Below are 17,221 nucleotides of genomic sequence, written 5' to 3'. Positions count from 1 at the left end.
AGGGAACAGAGAGAGAGATAGAGAGAGGGTAAAGGGGATAAAAATGGCTCAATTTGGACAAAAACAAAAGAACACAGTTTGTTTACATTCGTTTCATCTCAGTACTATCTCAATATAATAACCATTTCCAATGTCCAATATCAATGTCAGTGTCAATGTCAATATCAAGTCACACAGCGGCAGTGATATAGTGGTAGTGATAATGATAGAGAGGGAGATACAGATAGCGAGATAGCGAGATCGCAGCCAAGGACACCAGTAGACTAACTTTACTGCAGTGATATCATGGATGGACATGGTATGGTGCGAGGAGAGAGTTAGTTCTCTTCTCTCTTCATCCTGCATCGTGGGAGGATGAGAGAGTAGAGAACAGTACAGCAAGAGACAAAATCACAGCCACACAGTTAGAAACAAATTGAAACAGGAAAAAGCAGCAACACAAATAAATAAATAAAATAAAATAATTAAGAAAAAGGGAAACAAACAGAAAAAAGAAATGCCATTGCACTTCAGTGTACAGGGGAAAGAAAAAAAAGAAACAACAAATGAAGCCGGTGATGTATACGGCCTGCAAAGAGAAGAAAATGGAAACAAGGGAATAAATAGAGACAACAATACTTATTAGATGGGGAAGAAAAACGGAAACATGTGTCATCACCGCGCGAAATATTCTCATAGAAGAGAAGGTGATATTGGCGATGCAAGATTTGAACAAGTCCAATCCAGTAGTAACAAGCTTCATCTATGGAGAGGGGGGTAAAAAAGATGAAGCAATCAAAAACAAGAAAACAAAGAAATTTCACAGGTATCTCTCATAGCTTGCCAAAATCCCTTCTAACGTGGTTTGTTCCAGAAGTCCAGACTCGCTACTACGTCTTCACCAGCTTCGTCTTCGTAGGCATACAGAATCTGCCAGTAAACTGTCAGGAAATGCACCCATGCTGGTCCGAGGCTCGAGCTGGGCGATACTTACCTCTCTCGTTGATGAATGTAACATGCGAATATTCTTACCCGTCATGATGTGAATCAGTTCGCTCGTCTCAATGTGTCTGATCTCGATGAAGTTCGGTTCAAAGGCGAGTATATACGGATACGACAATGCGAAGGCGTTGGGGTTGCCTTCCCACGAAATCTTCCAGTCAGGTCGAGCGCGCCATCCGTTGCGGTTGACAAAGAAGGAGAAGTCGCTGTAATTGAGAAGGAATTCTCCGTTCATTCTTTCAATGTGGATGGGCTTGACATTCTCCTTGCGTGCGACGAAATCAAGCGAAGTATCGGCCTGATCCAGAAGCGATTGACTTTCGGTGGTTTCAAGACTGACAACCTCAAAACCTCGGGCACAGCCAACGCACAGCGTCGAACGAAGGAAGTGAACAGATGACGATTCTGCTGGGATGTAATATTCCTGCAAAAGTACGTCAGCAAGGAATGCCCTAACATGCAAACCGAATAGAGTGAACTGACCTTGAAGGGTTTCAAAGTTTCCTGGCCTCCCTGGAACATCTTGCTGAGGGCCGGCTTCTTCTTTCCCTTGGCGAGATTGTCCATAGGCTCGAACACCTTGATGGTGGTCGAGAGAGCAGACGTCCTGACGGAGCATACCAAGTGTCGTCCAAGCCCAATGCCAGCTTTGAAGAAGTTTGCGTGTCCCTGGATCTTCTTCGGCCGACGAGCTAAGGGGTTTTGGCCTTCGGTTGCTTCTAGGGCCTCCATTGGATACGAACTGAGTGTCTTATTAGACAAGACCAGAAGCAACTGGTATTCCTCCAGAGTATCAATCTGAGTAACCCCACTCGCGTCGAGGACCCGCCGTGGTTTGGCATTTTTATCTTTCGGCCAGCGGTCTGCCAGATAGATGCCATTGTCCGTGCCGATAACCAGTTTTCGACCGCCATCTAAGCGAAGTTAGCGAAAGAGCAAAAAGAACTACCTCGGTTTTTCTGGATACTCACCGATAGGCACCAAGCAATTAACTCGGTTAACCGTAGTGAAGAAATTCTCACAAAGGACCGTCTTGGAGTAAAAGTTACTGTTCCGCTCTCGGAGCTTCCTTTGCTGCTCCTCCACCATCTCGATAAACTTCTTTCGCTGCGTGTGGGATGTAGCGTAGAGAGTCTGATCGTAACCTCCCTTGCCAAGGTGCCTGAAAGTGATTGGTAATCCATCTTTGGGATTAGTCGGAGGATTGTTGGTAGTCTTATTTCCTGGGATCAGACTCGACGACGGTCTTTTCGAGATTCCCAATCTCGGAATGACTTCATCCATTTGGGTGATGACAAGAAGTTCGAGAGGAATTGGCTTCCTGTAGACTCGGTACTCCTCTCGTTTGTTAACCACCTTAATGCGGACTAAGAGAACGGCATGGTCAAAAAGATATGCAGTAACTTCAGAACTATCAGTGGGAGTTTTCTTGAAAGCCATCTTGGTGAGCATCTGACGGTTCTCCTCGGTCAGCTTGAGATCGACGTAGTCCCCTGGCGCGAACTTCAATGCGGCGTTGAGTTGGACCAGATTAAAGTGGTTCTCCGCTTTACCACTTTCGGTGTTGACTCTCTGTAGGAAATCTTTGATCAACCCGATTGCTTTGGGGATATCTTGCTTGTCCGGGTTATCGTCGGCAGTGTACTTGAGCACTTGTTCGAGAAGGAGAGGATATCTGGCCAAGCGAGTCGTTGGCTTGGTCAAGTAACCGTTCAATTCCAGTTTACGAGACTCCTTAAGACGCTCCGTCTCTTCCACAAACCGAGCAAATGCTGGGTTCGAAGCCTTCTCCTTTTCGAATTCGTACTTGCCGTACAGCTGATTCGCGCCGTATTTGATGAACGGGTCAAATTTAGGGACATGTTGAAGGAAGATGTCGCCCACCGTCTTGACGACGTGACTTTCTTTCTGCCTGGCATTCAGAGCTTCGCAGAGGCCAGTATTGACTTTCAAGACTTCCAGGCAGTTACCAAACACGGTTCGGATGAATTTCTCCCGCCGATGTTCCGGGATCGGGGAGAGATTGGTGTTGCCAGCCGAGCGTAGTGGTCTCATCCAGAAGTCTCGCAGATATTCAAGATCCTTCACGAAATCACGCTCAGTGTACATGATCTCAAAAATGATCTCTTGGCGTTTCTTCTCTCGGTCATCGATGCTGTCCGCAACTTCCTTGGGGACCATGTTGATCCACAGCTTCTGATCCTCGTGATCCTCATCCCCATGGAGACTACCCCTGGAGGAGGAAGATCTCAGACCGGGCTGAGGCTTCAAGTTCAACCGGGCCTGCTGTTCGAGTCTCCTGGGGCAAGCAATGGAATAGCAGAGATTGTCGCGCGTGCACGTAGGGGAGTAGCACTCGGTCAATAGCGTGAAGACACCGTTGACGTCGGAACTCGGTGCCTCTTCCGTCATCGTTTCTCTGAACTGATAGATCTCCACGTGCGAATCTCTGAGACGGTGGTCGTACGTCACATCATGGAAGAATTTTTGGGCATCCAGAGCACGTCCCAGCAGAAGAGCGAGGTTTCGATCGTTCGTCTTGATGATGTATGCGATCAAATCTACCGCCTCAGCACCAGAGAATGCATTCTGATATGACAGACCGTTTTTCTGTCGCTCCCCCAGTGGAATTCTCTCGCGAAAGACGTCGGCAACACGGGAGAGCAGGGCCGGGTAGACCAGTGGTCTTCTACTGCGATGATGCGTAACTTGGGTTGATTGACTATTGGGTGGCTGGACGGGGGGTCTGGTGCTCTGCATGCTAAAGGTTCGATCCGAATTAAAGACCGTTGATGCCATGGACATGGTGCGAGATGTAACCGATGTTTCACTCGGACGCCGCCGAGTAAAGGTCCCTTCGTGGTTGCTTTCAGCCTCGGCTCCCGGGTGCGGTTGCTGGTGTTGCTGATGTTGTTGTTGTGGGGGTGGTACATCAGGGCCTGACGGGGGCCGTCTGTTGGGGATGACTCTGCCAGTAATCGTAGTCTGAGCATGATCACGATCGGCCGAGTAAGAGCTCAGCGACATGGCGCGTTCATCATTACGCCTTTCCGGAACGACGCGTCCTTGAGGAGTTCTCGGCACAGAGGATTGATACGGCTGTTGCCGGAAAGCATTGGCAGAGCTTGGGGGCGGCTGGTATGTCGGTGGTCCGCCCATCCTTACCATCGAACGCGACCGGTAGGCGTCGGAATTCAAAGCTGGAGTATAACCAGGAGGAGGTGCAGGACGGCTTTGGGCTTGGGGGTTTGGATACTGGCCTGGTCTGGAATCCAACCGCTGTGGTTGCGGATACGGGGAGCGTGCTGGATAAGGTCGCTGAGCTGACGACATGGGTCCATTCTGTTGTGCCGGATGAGCGTAGCCATTGACGGCTGGCGACCCGTAACCATTCTGTCGTACTGGCGGTGCCGGGCCCCTCTGCAGCTGGGGGTGAGTGATATTGGAATTCATTGTGTGCGCCCGATCGTGGGTGAAGTGAGGGGTTTGCGAAGTCATTGTCTGCGAGCGACCCGGTGGTGGAGCTCCGCCAAAGATCTCGGAAAAGGCAGCATCACGCTGGAAGGATGTTGAGGAGGATCCATATTGGTTGTTGGGCCGGTAGTTCCGACCCTGCTGGGACCCCAGATCCGCCATTTCGCGGCAGCAACAATATCAGCAACGAACAAGCTGGCAATTTCGAGATTCAAGTCTGATAGAGCAGGAGCAGATAAAATGGATCGAATGGGTAGCGGGGAGGGGTCACATGCAGGACTCGTGATAAGAGCCCGGATGGATCGTGAGACCGGGTGAAGCGAAGGACGAGCGTCGAGAGTTCGAGGGAGAAGGACGATCGATGGCAACAGTGACGTTAGCACAAGGGCGATTTCACTCCAAAATCATGCTCAGTCTCGTGCTGAGGGGTGTAGGAGCGTTGGGGAGGAGGTGAGAGCGGCCTCGAGATCGAACGACCGATGAGCGCAAGGAGCCGTGGGCGCAACCGCAGAACAGGGCCCCTGCAGTCATACCCTCCGCATGCTTCTTTGGCGAGAAAAGGGCTCAATGGAGGTAGCAGAGAGCGAGAGAGGGAGGCACGAGTGGGCGGGAGAGGGCACGGGGGCGTTGGAGAGGATTGCGTGCCAGAGGCAGAGGTTGAGGTTGAGGTTGAGGTTCGAGGTGATTCGTAGGTCGTTAGGTAGGCCGGGATGGAAAAGCACGCACGGGGTGGTCAGTAGAAGTAGAGGTCACTTGTCTTGGCTTAGTACCGCCTCGCAGCCACTCTGGGCGCTACGGCGGCCTGCGCGAGCAACTTGGAACTTGGCTCAACGCAGCTACTAACGCACTGCTTGGTAGTTAGCAGTGCTCACCACAGCCTTGAATTGTCTTCTTTTATTCCTTTCCTTTCCTTTTTTTTTTCTCAAGTGCATCGTGGGATGACCAGGCCTGCGGAATCGGCCTTTGTATGAAGTGCTGAAGTGCGTCGAGTTCGATGAAGCCAACCTCTCAAGCACTTCAGACTCAATAAATAAGAATAGGACTCCTTCGTGCTGGTCGCAAACAGGTCTTGGGGCTCCTTATCCGTTCTATTTCGACCTTTACCGTGATCAGCGTCTCCTACAGTGGCGTTCTTCCACCATGGCGGACAGCGAGTATTCACCCAAGTTTGCCCCATTCTTCTCCTTTGTATGTTCTCCCCAGTGGCCTTACTCTACGAGCTTCTACTGACCAGTGAAACAGGCGGGGATTGCCGCTGCAGTAAGTTCCTGCTCGATACCGGCCTCGAGGCTGAAACAGTGCTAACACACTCGAAGATGATCTTCGGGTGTATGTCGAAGCTTCCACTCTCCCCTGATACGAGGATTTAACAACTCACGGAGAACAGCAATGGGCGCAGCGTATGGGACAGCAAAGTCCGGAATCGGAATTGCGGGAGTGGGCACATTCAGACCTGATTTGATTATGAAGGCATGAACACCTGCTGGAGAGGAAAGGCGGCGTGCTGACTGGCGGCAGTCATTGATTCCGGTGGTCATGTCTGGTATCATTGCGGTTTACGGTCTGGTCATTGCGGTGCTCATCGCTGGAGCCATGTCTCCCCCCCCCACTCAGCACATGAGTCTCTATACGTATGTGTCCAAGGTGTCTGCGTCTCGAAACGATGGTCGATATTGATTGGCTCTCTCTGCTGATTTAGGGGCTTCATGCATCTCGCATCCGGCCTTTCGGTCGGGTTGGCTGGTGTGGCAGCCGGGTATACGATCGGGATCGTAGGAGACGCAGTAAGATTCCCGAAACCTCTTTCGATGGTACCAGTAAGTGCTGACGGCGGGTTGAGGGTGTGCGGGCATACATGCAACAATCGCGAGTTTACGTGGGAATGATCTTGATTTTGATTTTTGGCGAAGTCCTTGGGCTTTACGGGTAGGATCGTTGTCTCTTTGCAACAGCTGCACTCCTGCTGACTTGGTCCAGGCTGATTGTCGGCCTCATTCTCAACTCCCGTAGCTAAGGTTATTGACGATCTTTCAGTCTTACAGCAGAGATTGTTTGGCATATATATTTTCCGAAACTGGGCGTAGCAACACTGGTGCTAACCACGCTCCAGCACCGCTTGTGGGAAATCAAGGATTGCTTCAAACAGACGAAAGCAGGGAATCTGCGATTGGTGCCAGGTTTACTTCAGGATAGTTCCTCCGTGTACTAGTACTGGCGTAGCAGTGAATGGCTTTACTCAGCTGGCGCGAGAGTCTGCTTCACAGTTTTGGCCACATAGATACTCTATCTTATGAAAGCAACAAGATTGGCTTGATTTTGCCTTGATGCTTTTCTGTGTATCTGCAGCATAGCCCAATCATGCCCGGTAGTGACAGCGGTGTGGATGGTGATCTGAGGCGGAGAAATGCACGCCGCAACCCAATCGTCGGCCCCGCTAGGTACGTCAGAGCCCCAAGCGCAGAGATCTTCACTAGTCTTAGCTGAGGCAGCTCGAGTGTCACTGCTGCCTCTCAGCCCCTCATCCCAGGACAGTATCCCCATTGCTGCCCTGCCCCTCAAATCAATGAATGAATTGAATGGCCTCGACCCAGCCACCTGTGCCTCGCATCCCCGGCTTCTCTCGAGCAGACGCAATTGACAACTCTTTCTCTCGCCCTTTTTATTCAGTCCCCTTCCCCGCTTCGAGACATGACCTCTAGCTGTCGCAATGGCCACGGAAACAGTCCAACCTACGACACATGATGGTGTTCACGGCCAGTTGATCTCCCCCGGAACGCAAACGAAAGAGAAAGACTTGGTAGCTTCCGTTCTGCCGGTTTCCCCGCACCCGTTGGACCCCAGCGAAAAGCACCGGGGGATCACCGCTCGAAGACTCAAGGTTGAGGACTTTGAGCTGATCAAAACCCTGGGAACTGGTACGTTTGTTCGAGGCCAATTCCTTTCCCGACTAATTCAATGGTCAGGGACCTTTGCCCGTGTGTGGCTCGCGTGCCTGAAAGACGGCAGCAAAGATGGCAATCGTGTCTATGCGTTGAAAGTACTCCGCAAAGCTGACAGTAAGGAGCTTCGTCCAGAAGCTGTCTCCGTCGAGGCATAACAGTTAATCTGGTGTTTTCCTTTCTTGACAGTCATCAAGCTCAAACAAGTCGAGCATGTCCGCAGCGAGCGCAGGACCCTCAGGGCTGTCGCCGGCCATCCATTCATAACGACCCTAGTCACAACCTTTTCGGACGACCAATGCCTGTACATGCTGGTATGTGTGTTCTCGTTACGGACGTAGTCAAGCACAGGGCAAAAGGGGAAAAAAAAAAGGCGTCTTGTCTACAATCCGGGTGGGCCCGGCTACAAGCTATTCTGACTTGGGTTGCAGTTGGAATATTGCCCGGGGGGCGAGATCTTTAGCTTTTTACGACGTGCACGACGGTTCAACGAATCGACCTCACGATTCTATGCTGCCGAGATCACGCTCACGCTGGAGTACCTGCACGATGTTCAGGGCGTAGCGTACCGCGACCTGAAACCCGAAAACATCCTTCTCGACGCAGAGGGGCACATCAAGCTGGTGGATTTTGGTTTCGCCAAGCAGGTGGGCAATCGCGAGACGTACACGCTCTGCGGGACACCCGAGTACCTCGCACCGGAGGTCATCCACAACAGTGGTCACGGGCTGGCGGTGGATTGGTGGGCGCTGGGGATCTTGATCTACGAGTTTCTGGTCGGACAGCCGCCCTTTTGGGATCAGAACCCCATGCGGATCTACGAGCAGATCGTGGAGGGACATCTGCGGTTTCCAGCGAATATGTCTCTGGCCGCCAAGGACATTGTTTCGCAGCTGTGCAGGACGAACCAGACGCAGCGGCTGGGGTACATCTCGGGCGGGGCTGCGCGAGTCAAGGCCCATCCGTTCTTCGATGGGGTGAACTGGGATGATCTCTACCACCGTCGCGTCAAGGGGCCCATCATTCCCCGGGTGGACCATCCGGCCGATGCCGGGAATTTCGAAGAATACCCTCCGCCTCCGGATCCGAGGAAGCTGAGTGCCTACACGGATGAGATGAAGGAGAAGTATGAGCCGTTTTTCAGTGATTTTTAGCATCATCCAGAAGAAATATTTTCACAGATTTACATTTTCTTAACTTAACGATTGATTGATCTATTTGATCTACTGATTGATTTGATACCTTGGGATATATGCATTCAACCATATTCCTCATCGCATGCCACGCCGGGTTTTTTTTTTCGGACATATAGCTATTTAAAAGTTATATATCCTCTCATCCTTTTCGTCCTTTTTCTCTTTTTGGTTGCATGTTTTGTTATTAAGTCCACAGGGTTGGTTTGTACCTTTTTTTCCCCTTCCCTCAAAGATCATTACTGGTGTGAAAGGAAAAAGAGTGGACCTGGAATATCCGGAATGATGTTGTATCTATCCATCTCCTATCTATCTATCCAGTTGCCCTCAGACTCAGGCAGGAATAGTATGTACAGTACATACATAATACATACAGGAGTGTTGTATATTCACCTGCTTTTTTCTTTTTTCCCCTTCTCTCTTCTCTCTTCTTTTTCTTCTTGTTTTCCCCTTGGATTGGATACAGGACATGTGTTGCAATCGCTTTCTTTTTTACTCTATCCATGTCGTTTCGTTCTTATTCATTCCTCCTTACCGACTTCGCAGAGCAACGAACAAAGACTCCCCTGCCTCACATACCTCCTATGCATATATATATTAGGTACAGATGAATCAAATCACACTCCTGTTTACCTGCCTGTCTGCCTGCCTGTCTAGTTACCTACATACATTAGGTACATGACCCCCTTCTTCTGTTCATGATGGATGATGATTATGTTGATAAATGATAGGTACGTATGGATTAATGAACGAGAATGAGAATGAAACAAAAACAAAAACACCAATAACCAGGGGGACTAGAAGGGAGGGAGAACAATCATCTAAGGCCTATCTATATAGTGTATAACCCAGAATTCCGCGCTGCAGACGTTCGATCGATAATAACCATTCCTTTATTTGACTTCTTGATTCAATTCTATCGTACCATCTCCATCTCCATCTCCATTTTGATCAGATCAACAAGGAAAGAAAGATACAACCCAAGACAACAAACATAAGACAAGACAAGATGAGATAGCCAACCCACCCTCCTTACCCTAGATACTCCATTTTTATTCCCTTTTCAGTCAGATATCAGACCAGATATCAGACTGACTGATAAAAAAAAACAAACGAACAACGCCTTGATAATGCTTGCGTCGAAGCCGGACCGTGGCTTAACGAAACAAAACAACAACCTGACGCATGGTACAAGATAATATAAGATGAGATATATGATAACATGACATAGTAAAATAGATCAAACAGTCCACATCCAAGTCCAAGTCCATGTCCATGTCGATCTTATCAAGTCTTATCATAGAAAGACGAAAGATACTGACTGACTGACTGACTGTAGACCAGAGTATAGATGTAGAGAAATAAAGTAGACAACCGCCAAAGAAAACAGTTCTCTTTTCTATACGATGCTGTTCCAAGGGAAACGCGGACGCGAAACGAGACAGATAGAAGCGAAATGACCATGTGATGCGTCCTGATGCGTCAGGCCGAGGTTTAGGCATATCCGACGGCGCGTTCGCTGGAGGGCTTCCACGAGCCTGTCATCTTTGTCAGAAAAATGGAATTTCAGAAGGGGGTAAACTAGGGGAAACTAGGGAAAACTGGGAGAACTGGGAAACTGGCATACCCTCAAACTCGTGCTTGACAAATGCAAGCGGATCGTCAACCTCCCCCGCGCCCATCTGCTGCACTCCCGGACTGAAGCTCGTGATGGGCAACACAGCAACATCGCCCACCTTCTTCCGCTCCGTGAGGCCGGTAAAGTTCTCATAGGTGACATTCCGCGCTCCCGTCTCGAAGTGGAAGTACTCCGGATTGTTGAAGTATCGAAAGATGGCATCTGTCCAGACGGCCGGACCGGTGAATTCCACGACCGTCTTGTCCATCTTGGACTTGGTGAGGATTCCCGCCTTCTTCATCCGCAGGGCGTCCTCGGTGATGGTGGCGACGACGTCGCGCAGCACGGGATGGCCCGGTTTCGCCTGGATCGTCCACTGGCAAAATTGGATCCTTCTCGAGTACCACTCGTGCCAGTCCGGTCGGTCAGGGTCCGCCTCGATGCCGATGATCAGTCCAACCGACAAGCGGTCCATGTCCTCGGGCAGCCAGTCGACCGCGGGCCTCAGAGCCTGTGTGTCGATATCCGTATAGATCCCTCCGCGGGCCAGCAGGATCAGATACCGGAAAAAATCCGCCTTGAGAACCGGCAGCGGCATCGATTCGAACGCCTCAACCACCTCGGGAATCGCACCGTACAGGTATCGGATCAGATGCCCTGCGATATTATCCGTCACCACCTCATGGACGAATCCCGGATGTAACTCCGTCCAGCTGGCCTCGAGGGGCCGCAATCTCTCCTCGAATTCGCCCGACGCCGGGGTGTATTTCCATGTCTGCCAGATGTACGCAGGGAACTTGCTCTCGAGCACGTAGGGAAACTGATAGCGTAGTCGTTCTCGGAGGGGTCGATCTGGGAGAGACTCTAATGAGATCTGGGACACATCGCCAGCCTTGTCTGCGCGTGATTGCGGTGGTGCTCGGATTGTGGAGTCGACTGCGTCTTCTTCGGGGGTGGAGACTGAGACTGGCTTTGGCTTTGGAGAGGAGTGCGACGAGCGGAGGATGACGACCAAGGCGATCAGCAGCACAGCCGCGACCAAGGCTTTTCGGAAGGGAAGCATCGTGGAAAGGTATATAGGCCAGCCCGGATGGCGGATTTCTATGAAAGAAAAAAAAAGTTGGATCAACAACACGTCCTGCGTGCGCTGTAGGTCCGCAATCTCGGCGGACGGGAACTCGAAACACGGAGAGGATAGAATCAGACCGTAACGGCCCGAGGGCTTCTATTCGAATTCAATCGCGGCATTCATGGACGAACAGGCACGAATCTGGACATGAGAAACAAAGGTGAGCAAAGTGAGTAAAGAAGCATGTCTGCAGGTGGAATGACGAGCTATTTGTTCCGATGAAAAGCTGAGAGCAAGCCGGCCCACTGGGTCGGGTGGAGCTAAGACAGAGACGGATTCAACGGGAGGAAGGACGCGTAGGACGTACGTTAGACGTTAGTCGTCCATCTTAATGCTGGACGAATAGCTCGTTGTCAATGCACTGGCGGGGGCCCTAGTGCACCGGCGTCTGTTTGATAGTCGTCAGTGCCAAGCCGATCTGAGCGGTCGAGGATGAACTAGCTGCTAGTGACGGGTGGCTGAGGCTGACGTGCGAGTTGAATATGGAATTCTAAAAAGGCTTTATAGTTTGCTACGAGATTAAAGTATAAGGGTACGGATATTAATACTCTAGGTGTCCTCTTCTTATTATATTTACGGCAGTTGACAACCCTGTGATGGTCCCACTTTTCAAGCTCTGGGGTTCTGTGATCTGCGTCTCATCCAGGAGCAGTGTAACGCAGCGCGGGATGCAGCTGACCTGAAGCGACAGATGACAGGGCAGCTTGCAGATTGTTCCATGTCTCGTTGCACGATCGCTGCATTCCATCCATGTGGACAATTAATTTTCCGGCTTTGTCCATGGCCGCATTCGGTGGACAACACAATGTCAACCGACGATTTGTCATTTTTATCCGATTCCGGGATCACTCACACGTGGGCCGTTGGAGGCCTGCAGGCGTGCCTGGACAGGAATCCTCAATCAAAACTAACTGCTTACAATACGCCAGGATTGTGTTATTATCGGCATACGGGATATTCCCAGGAAAGAAACATCGATCTAGAGTACAATATCGACGAGATCTGTCATGATTCCGGTAGATCCACTTCCTCTGCCGGGTGGCTTGAAGTCGAGCGTCAGTTCTCGGGCCAGGCCATCATTGTCTTTGACCACATTTTGGTTTTAGATCATCGAGACGCGTCATCCAGCAGCATCTTGCTGCCACCTGCCTGCAGAGCGCAAAACGTGTGGACAACTTTCTTGAACCTAGACTCTCTGTCGGACAAATATAGTCCGTGAATGATCTTTTGCAGGCAGTCGACAGAACAATATCATGGGTTGCCAGCATGCTCACTGATTGGCCTGGATGATTAACTCGTGGAGTTGTCTCTGAACTGGAACGGATTCCCCACCTGCTTATTGCGTAGGGTATCTCGTAAGCACCAGAGAGACATCACTCTGGAATCTAAGTATCTACGTAAGTCTGCGGAGTAGAGAATCTGATATACCCTGTACAGACTACAGAGTACTCCGTGCTCCGTGGTATTATTTTTGTCCTTTGCCCGCCGGCTATAGCGCCACCAACGCCCACAGTCAGCCTCTCACATTCCAACCGACGTCATTGTCTTAGAGACCATGTTGTTTATCTTGGAGATTACTGTAGTTGGTGCATCATTGGCATAGTAATCCTATGTTCACTCTTTAAGCCGTTTGCGTCGATCACCACGACCAGCAGTCTCTACTGTATGTCCAATTTAAAAGTTACTTGTGTACCGTGTACGAGGGACACTTTGGGCCCCATGTGCTTATTCAGATCTTACTCGTCAGTAGATCTATAAAGATACAGGGAACCCTTCCCGCCCCATTATGCACAAAGACAACAGACAAACAGGTTACTATGAATAACATCTCTGTTCTTTCAAAGACTGTGCACGGAGCAGTACCCTGTACGGAGTACTCCATACGGGGTGCATTGCACCATCGCCACATGCGGAGCTAAAACACGGATGAAACACCTCTCCCCCTCCGTTGGGGGCAAATCTTCCCGCTCTCTCGTAATATCAATACCGATCAACATGAACCATTCCATAGCCAACCAAAGGCTCAGGGGGCAGCAGATCATTGCCTAGAAGTAAAACTGACTCAGCATGATCACCGCTGCTACCAAATACCAGAGAAAAAAAAAGAAAATGCAGGGAGAGGATCATCTAAGTAGTACGAACGTTGCAGTGCCGGACAACTTCGTAGGAATATAGTAATCTTCCTGCGAGACTGCGACTAGCTAAAGAGGAATTGATCCTCAGATCATCCTCTGTGTTGGCTCGGATTTAATTGGGATCTGCGTGGGAGCGGCACATCCCTCAATTCATTTACCTTGGCGTCATGTCAGTTAGTCTTCATTCAGTTAGACTGGATTAGGCTATCCTCTTTAATCTCATGAATGACGATCAAGATAATATGATATTTCTTTTAAGGAGTAGATCTTCACAGTGAAGCCTTTTAATTGTGTTTTCAAGTGAGCTGCCTACTAGGGATGGGTAATGAAATTTCAATTTCCGAAATTTCAGGCTCTTGACTTGAAATTTCATGAAGAATGTTTGGTCTTACGGAAAATTTAGCGCCTTTTTAGAAAGTGGGTCAAAATCTAGAAATCTCAGATCTTATTAGTCATTTATGCCAAGACCTTTATGACTAATCATGCCTTTGAAATTTCTGTATTTCAACAAAACTCGTTGAAATTTACCGAAATTTCCTTATGGGCGATTTTTGAAAATTTCCCATCCCTATTGCTGCCTATGGAGTACTCCGTACAATGCCGTCGTGCCTGAACGAAGGGGCTAACACGCAAATCCTTGACACTGAAGAGTTTCTGTGTAAAAAGTTCCAGAGACGCACATTTGTATAGTCAAGATATGAAAACCAAGATATCTACTCTGTACCTCGCCATGGATCCTAAGTTTGCAATCTCATCTATATCTCTTTCACCGTCTATCTTCCGAGTCCAACTCTCTTTAAACTATACTGAGAAGGAATCCTAGACAGATAGTTATCTTCCTCTAACTACATACCTGTTATCTATTATCTGAAAGAATAACTGGCCCATTAAATTCTCATTCTGGCATGTACAGTACTGTGTACCATTCCATCACTTTGACATAGGTGATACCGTGACATCTTGCAACCTTGCAACCTGTGATTCCTACTCAGATTGGAGGTTCATCTGTGTTGCAGACAGATCCTGGCTAACATGACCTGTGAAGATGCAATTCAGCCTCGCACAAGCCATACTTACACCTCTCTTCATCAAACAGAACCAATTGGCTCTACTTGGAAATTCTGGTCTACCTTACTTGCTATCTCCTTAAATAAGGCCTTGGATATTGTGGAGAATTTTATACAGACTTGATGTGAACGACCTATATTGTTCATCCCATCAGCTGTCTCTCCATCGGTCCATCGTAGACCTTTTTTTTTTTGAGTCTGATAAAGAGATACTCTTAATAATAGCCATGACCAGACAAGAAGAAAAAATGCTGACAACAGTTGCAAGCCAAACACTAAGAGAGAATCTGATGTGTTCATTCTCGACAATCATGGTCTACCTTCCGGATGGTGAGCAGGCACTCTGTCCTCCTCCTTTAAGAAGGATATTCTTCGTCGATCACAATCAGCATATAGAATACCATTAACTAAGATAGCCCTCAAGAGTCAAGAGCCCATCTCCTGATAACGATCATCACAACATGGGGTCCACAACTATTATTAATACAGGGAAAGATCCTCACAAGGAACAAGATACAGGCAACAACATTACTGGATCAGGCAGTGCGATCTGCATCTCTAGACAATTAAATAATAGCATTCTGCTGGCCAGGTATGGTTGGGAACAGAAATGGATAATATTAGCGCATTTTAGATAATTTGTCGATCACAACACAAAGGTCTACCCAGGTATGTACAGAGTAATTACTGCATAGACAGATCCTCGCCGCCCAGCAGGCATGCTCATCTCCACTGCCATTGTAGGGAATCACCCTCATAAAGTGATTGCACACACACCTGTTCAATCTTCGGGGAAAGGTGATATCTCCTGGCTTGCAAGTTTTTAATTTCGAGGACTCTATTATTTATTATCGACATTGAGTGGTATAATTGACATTAAGAAAACAGACTTCAAGCAGTACCATCTTTCTTTGAGGACATGGTTTGGTTGGTAAGGTTACCTAGAAAACCAGCTCACGAAAGTTGCATGGCACAATATTGACATGAAGACCATAAATAAAAAATAGATATAGAGGAACTATTCACAGTCTATTGACCAAACTATTCATGTTTAACTTCTTTGAACCTTCGCTCTTAATTAAGTCCTATATATATATATCTTTCAGCGATAAATACCATTTCCTCTATTTAAGTTTTGTTATCATAGTCGCATATGCACCAGAACTTCTACATGATATTCTTGTGTTGTATGACTAACTTGGATATACCTAACTATTATAGAGGTATATTATTATTTATTAAATACGACGTAAGTATATGGACTTTCACTATATATATTACTATTTACTACTTACTACTATATAATTACATTATAATTCTCCTTATAATTCTCCCTATAAGCCTTAACATAAACCTTAATATAGGCCTTGTACTCCCGAGAGGACTTACCATAGTACTCACCTAATATATTTACTATATTAGAGCTTCTTATAAAGCCTACTACGTCCTAGTAGATAATCGTGACCTATGTAAATGCTGGTTCTCGGTTTGGGGACCACTTTTTTTTTTCATCTTTGCTTGAGCCTCTATTGATCTCAACTAGACTTCTGGACTATCTAAATCCCGCGGATAACCACGGCAATTAAGTTGAATTTGCGGTCGGAAAATTGTCGTCCAATAGATAAAATAGAATTCTATCTCTACGCACGTGTCATGGAATTTCCAGGTTTTAATGAATCTCTTCAAAGCGTTTTTTCTTTCTTTTCTTTCTTCTCGCCCAATGAGAGCTCCGGGCCGGAACCACGCGAAGTCGGGAGATTCTGGATGCCCTGTGCCACGTGGGTCAATGCGAGTCAGGCAGACCTCCGCGCCTGGACCTTGCCAAGTTTCTTGGCATTTTGATTTCTTTATCTTTCTCTTCTATGTCCCTATCTACGGAGTAGATATCATGATCAATGCCTGCATCATGGAGGGTTGGGAATAGTAATCCCAGCCTCATGATAGGAGAGTTCTTTCCTAACCTTGGAAACAAATACTGCCCCCATGCGGCTGCCATGGTTGGGGGCCTGGGGCAGTGTTGGACTGTTGGTGGCTACGAGATCTCGACTGCTGAGGTGGATGGCCTGCATAGGCCAAGCTTTTCTGGACGGGAGATGGTCTGATGCGCTAAACCAGAAGGAATCTAGGCAGCTGCTCACTGCCCCTGGGCAGGCAGGAGCGACTGTTGCCATCTTTCCCAGGAGTCTCACGCCTTGCATGTGGGAGGAACATGGCCTTGCCTGAGTGATGCTATTGGCAATGCCCATGTTGTACTGAACACAATATACCAAGAGCACAGTGTAACGGGCACGCTCAGATAATTGCCCCAATTTAATCAGTTAGATGTGATACGATGACACCATACGGAGTACTCCGTAGTACTCCGTAGACAGCGAGACCCGGCGTGGTGAGACCGTGCCACAAAGGCTCGGACTGCGAGAGCTAACAGTGGTGATCGAATCGAATCCCGATCCAATTTATTCTCGCGGGCGCCGTTGACGGCGAGAATGGTGCGAGCCAGCGCTAAGAGGTTGGTGCGGTTTAGCGGTTTCTAAAATGGGCAGGTAGTGGCAGGGGGAATCGGCTAGCCCCGAGCCAACACCACAGACGCCTAAAAGACGCCTAAAGGCCGCAGCTGAGGCTCAGAGCGCAGCCAACACGGCTACCTAGGTACAGTGACACGAACCGCCCGTGGTCAGAGGTTTC

At 48.7% G+C, this 17,221-nt stretch overlaps 4 protein-coding genes across 4 annotated transcripts; 2 read left to right on the top strand and 2 right to left on the bottom strand.

Moving 5' to 3' along the window:
• Nucleotides 1-834: 834 nt before the first annotated feature.
• Nucleotides 835-4,617, bottom strand: VTN77DRAFT_2861 (uncharacterized protein; the record flags this gene model as incomplete). The annotated part of the gene is made up of 4 exons (XM_069418747.1): nucleotides 835-909; nucleotides 974-1,405; nucleotides 1,465-1,895; nucleotides 1,953-4,617. The coding sequence occupies 4 exons, from the start codon at nucleotides 4,615-4,617 to the stop codon at nucleotides 835-837; spliced, it is 3,603 nt and encodes a 1,200-aa protein (XP_069282342.1).
• Nucleotides 4,618-5,595: 978 nt separating this feature from the next.
• On the top strand, nucleotides 5,596-6,469 carry VTN77DRAFT_2860 (uncharacterized protein; the record flags this gene model as incomplete). The annotated part of the gene is made up of 8 exons (XM_069418746.1): nucleotides 5,596-5,643; nucleotides 5,698-5,715; nucleotides 5,772-5,784; nucleotides 5,843-5,925; nucleotides 5,974-6,086; nucleotides 6,155-6,239; nucleotides 6,296-6,381; nucleotides 6,433-6,469. 8 exons carry the CDS (start codon nucleotides 5,596-5,598, stop codon nucleotides 6,467-6,469), a joined length of 483 nt encoding a protein of 160 aa, XP_069282341.1.
• A 693-nt stretch (nucleotides 6,470-7,162) lies between these two features.
• VTN77DRAFT_2859 (uncharacterized protein) lies at nucleotides 7,163-8,548 on the top strand (the record flags this gene model as incomplete). Its single annotated transcript, XM_069418744.1, has 4 exons — nucleotides 7,163-7,370; nucleotides 7,419-7,511; nucleotides 7,584-7,708; nucleotides 7,826-8,548. 4 exons carry the CDS (start codon nucleotides 7,163-7,165, stop codon nucleotides 8,546-8,548), a joined length of 1,149 nt encoding a protein of 382 aa, XP_069282340.1.
• A 1,533-nt stretch (nucleotides 8,549-10,081) lies between these two features.
• Nucleotides 10,082-11,268, bottom strand: VTN77DRAFT_2858 (uncharacterized protein; the record flags this gene model as incomplete). The annotated part of the gene is made up of 2 exons (XM_069418743.1): nucleotides 10,082-10,125; nucleotides 10,215-11,268. 2 exons carry the CDS (start codon nucleotides 11,266-11,268, stop codon nucleotides 10,082-10,084), a joined length of 1,098 nt encoding a protein of 365 aa, XP_069282339.1.
• Between the last annotated feature and the right edge of the window lie 5,953 nt (nucleotides 11,269-17,221).

This window comes from Rasamsonia byssochlamydoides (genome assembly GCF_041956645.1).
Source record: "Rasamsonia byssochlamydoides strain NRRL 3658 unplaced genomic scaffold VTN77scaffold_2, whole genome shotgun sequence".
Classification (NCBI taxonomy): Eukaryota; Fungi; Ascomycota; class Eurotiomycetes; order Eurotiales; family Trichocomaceae; genus Rasamsonia; species Rasamsonia byssochlamydoides.
The sequence above is the reverse complement of the archived record's forward strand: the minus strand, read 5'-3'. Positions and strand labels throughout refer to the sequence as shown.